Raw genomic sequence first — 1,770 nt, forward strand, 5'->3', positions numbered from 1 at the left:
CATTTTCTGTTGAGAGATCATCTGGACCGTGGATTCAACTCGACGAGCGAGTATGACACGCTGGGAAAGAACCTGTGTGAGTTTTTGAGGGCCCAAGTACGTTGACCTGCCAAACAAGTTTCTGCGCAGGGGCCGGTTCTAGCTGTGGCGGTCGCCCAGATGAAGAAGCTTGAGACAGACTTCTGTCCGGCTCGATCAACTTCTTTGGTCGTTCGGTCTCGGGATTGCTGTATAGAATCTGGAGGATATTGTGAGAGATCTTGGGTTGAGGGTTTAGGTCCATCCATTATGGCTAGACTGCAAAGGCCTCGGGCTACACCTGCGATATCTTGGATACTACTTTTGTGGATTGACCTGCCGAACCGCGAGATTGTTGATGAGCAAGATCAAGACGATGACGTTTTCTTGCATATTGGTGAACCGTCGTGTTTAGAAGAAGAAATGGATGGCGTGTATATAAACGAGTTGGGGCGTATCTTGGTCTGCAATCCTTCCATGTGAGGCAAGTTGCTGCCAGCGTGTTGAGGAAGATGGTTTCCGGAACCTGACTGAGGAAACAGATTGTGGGTTTCCTTTCTGCCGACATGATGCCATACTCTCACCGTCTTTCCAAGGAGCCTTGTTGGCGCAATGGTAGCGCGCCAGCCTCCTAAGCTGGAAGTTGCGGGTTCGAGTCCCGTGCAAGGTGCATTCTTTTTGACTTTTGCGCCTCTGACCCGGTGCTACGGACGAGCTAGCAGATCCACACACAGCAGGTGCTCCTGGCTTTCTCTGGGCAGGTTCTTGCCTCTCCAGCACGATAACCCCCACCCCCCCCTCTAGTATTGGAAGCTTGATGGCGCCGGTTCTCACGATGCTCGGTAAGCCCGTGTCTGCCTAGAATTAGCCTGGCCATGACGACGAAAATAGGAGATGTTCTTTTATTGCCGTCTTTGGCCTTACAGCGGAAGAAATGAATCATCAGCATATGAGACGTCGCAGAATCTCCTTTGGTCTCGGTACAGTATAAGTGGCAGGCATGCTGACTGACCGAAGCCCAATGCGAGATCAAACAATACGAGCGTCCGAACGGAGCCCATGTCGTCGACTAGGGACAGCGCATGCTGGTTGAGTCAGTAGGCTTGGCGAACACTGCAAGGCCGCTCCATCGTCCGTCCAAAATGTCAACCCCAGCTCCTTTCCGAAACCCGACAGCCTACCTCGAACGAAACAATCGGCGAGCGCTCTCGCTCTGTTTAGTAGGCACCGAGATCTAGACATGCCAGTGACGGTTCGATACCCGCAGATGCGGCTCCAAGACCTTCCAAGAAAACATTCGTCCTCACGCTTACGCGGCGCCGGGGTGACACATTGTCCCGCCCGGCTAAGCCCGTGCTTCTTCTCGGCCTCGGTGCGGCCGACCCAGGCCAGGACAGGGGATCCTCGGAACGCGCTCTGGAGCCCTCTGGAGCCCTGTGACTTGAGCTCTGAGCGAGATGAATGAATGAGATATAGCGTCATTCGATGTGGAGTCCTCCGAGTGAGGCCACCCCCAGGCGCTCGCTGTGCTGTGATGCCTGTGCTATCCCGGCCCCTCCCTTTCAAGAGGTATGCCGCATTCGTTGCTGGAGCTAGTCTCAGCCCTCTTTTTGGGCGGCGCAACGTCGCGCATCGATCTGCGTCAAGTAGGCAGTGGACCATGGCCCTCCGACCAAAGTTTATTTCAGGCCCGAGCGGAGACCCGGGGGTCTCGCAGACGATGTGGGAAAATCTGGGAGATGTACTAAAGGG

The 1,770-nt window shown here is 54.6% G+C and overlaps 1 protein-coding gene and 1 non-coding gene across 2 annotated transcripts in view; both read left to right on the forward strand.

Moving 5' to 3' along the window:
* The window catches only part of VDBG_07475 (conserved hypothetical protein), a gene marked incomplete at both ends in the record, with an annotated part of 2,087 nt that extends 1,810 nt beyond the window's left edge, over window positions 1-277 (forward strand). Inside the window, one exon of the mRNA XM_003001970.1 lies at window positions 236-277. Coding sequence (XP_003002016.1) covers window positions 236-277 — 42 coding nt within the window. The remainder of the gene's footprint in view (window positions 1-235) is intronic.
* A 339-nt stretch (window positions 278-616) lies between these two features.
* On the forward strand, window positions 617-688 carry VDBG_15160. The gene has a single exon. It is a non-coding gene; the product is annotated as a tRNA-Arg (tRNA).
* Window positions 689-1,770: the final 1,082 nt, after the last annotated feature.

Source organism: Verticillium alfalfae, genomic scaffold (genome assembly GCF_000150825.1).
Source record: "Verticillium alfalfae VaMs.102 supercont1.10 genomic scaffold, whole genome shotgun sequence".
Classification (NCBI taxonomy): domain Eukaryota; kingdom Fungi; phylum Ascomycota; class Sordariomycetes; order Glomerellales; family Plectosphaerellaceae; genus Verticillium; species Verticillium alfalfae.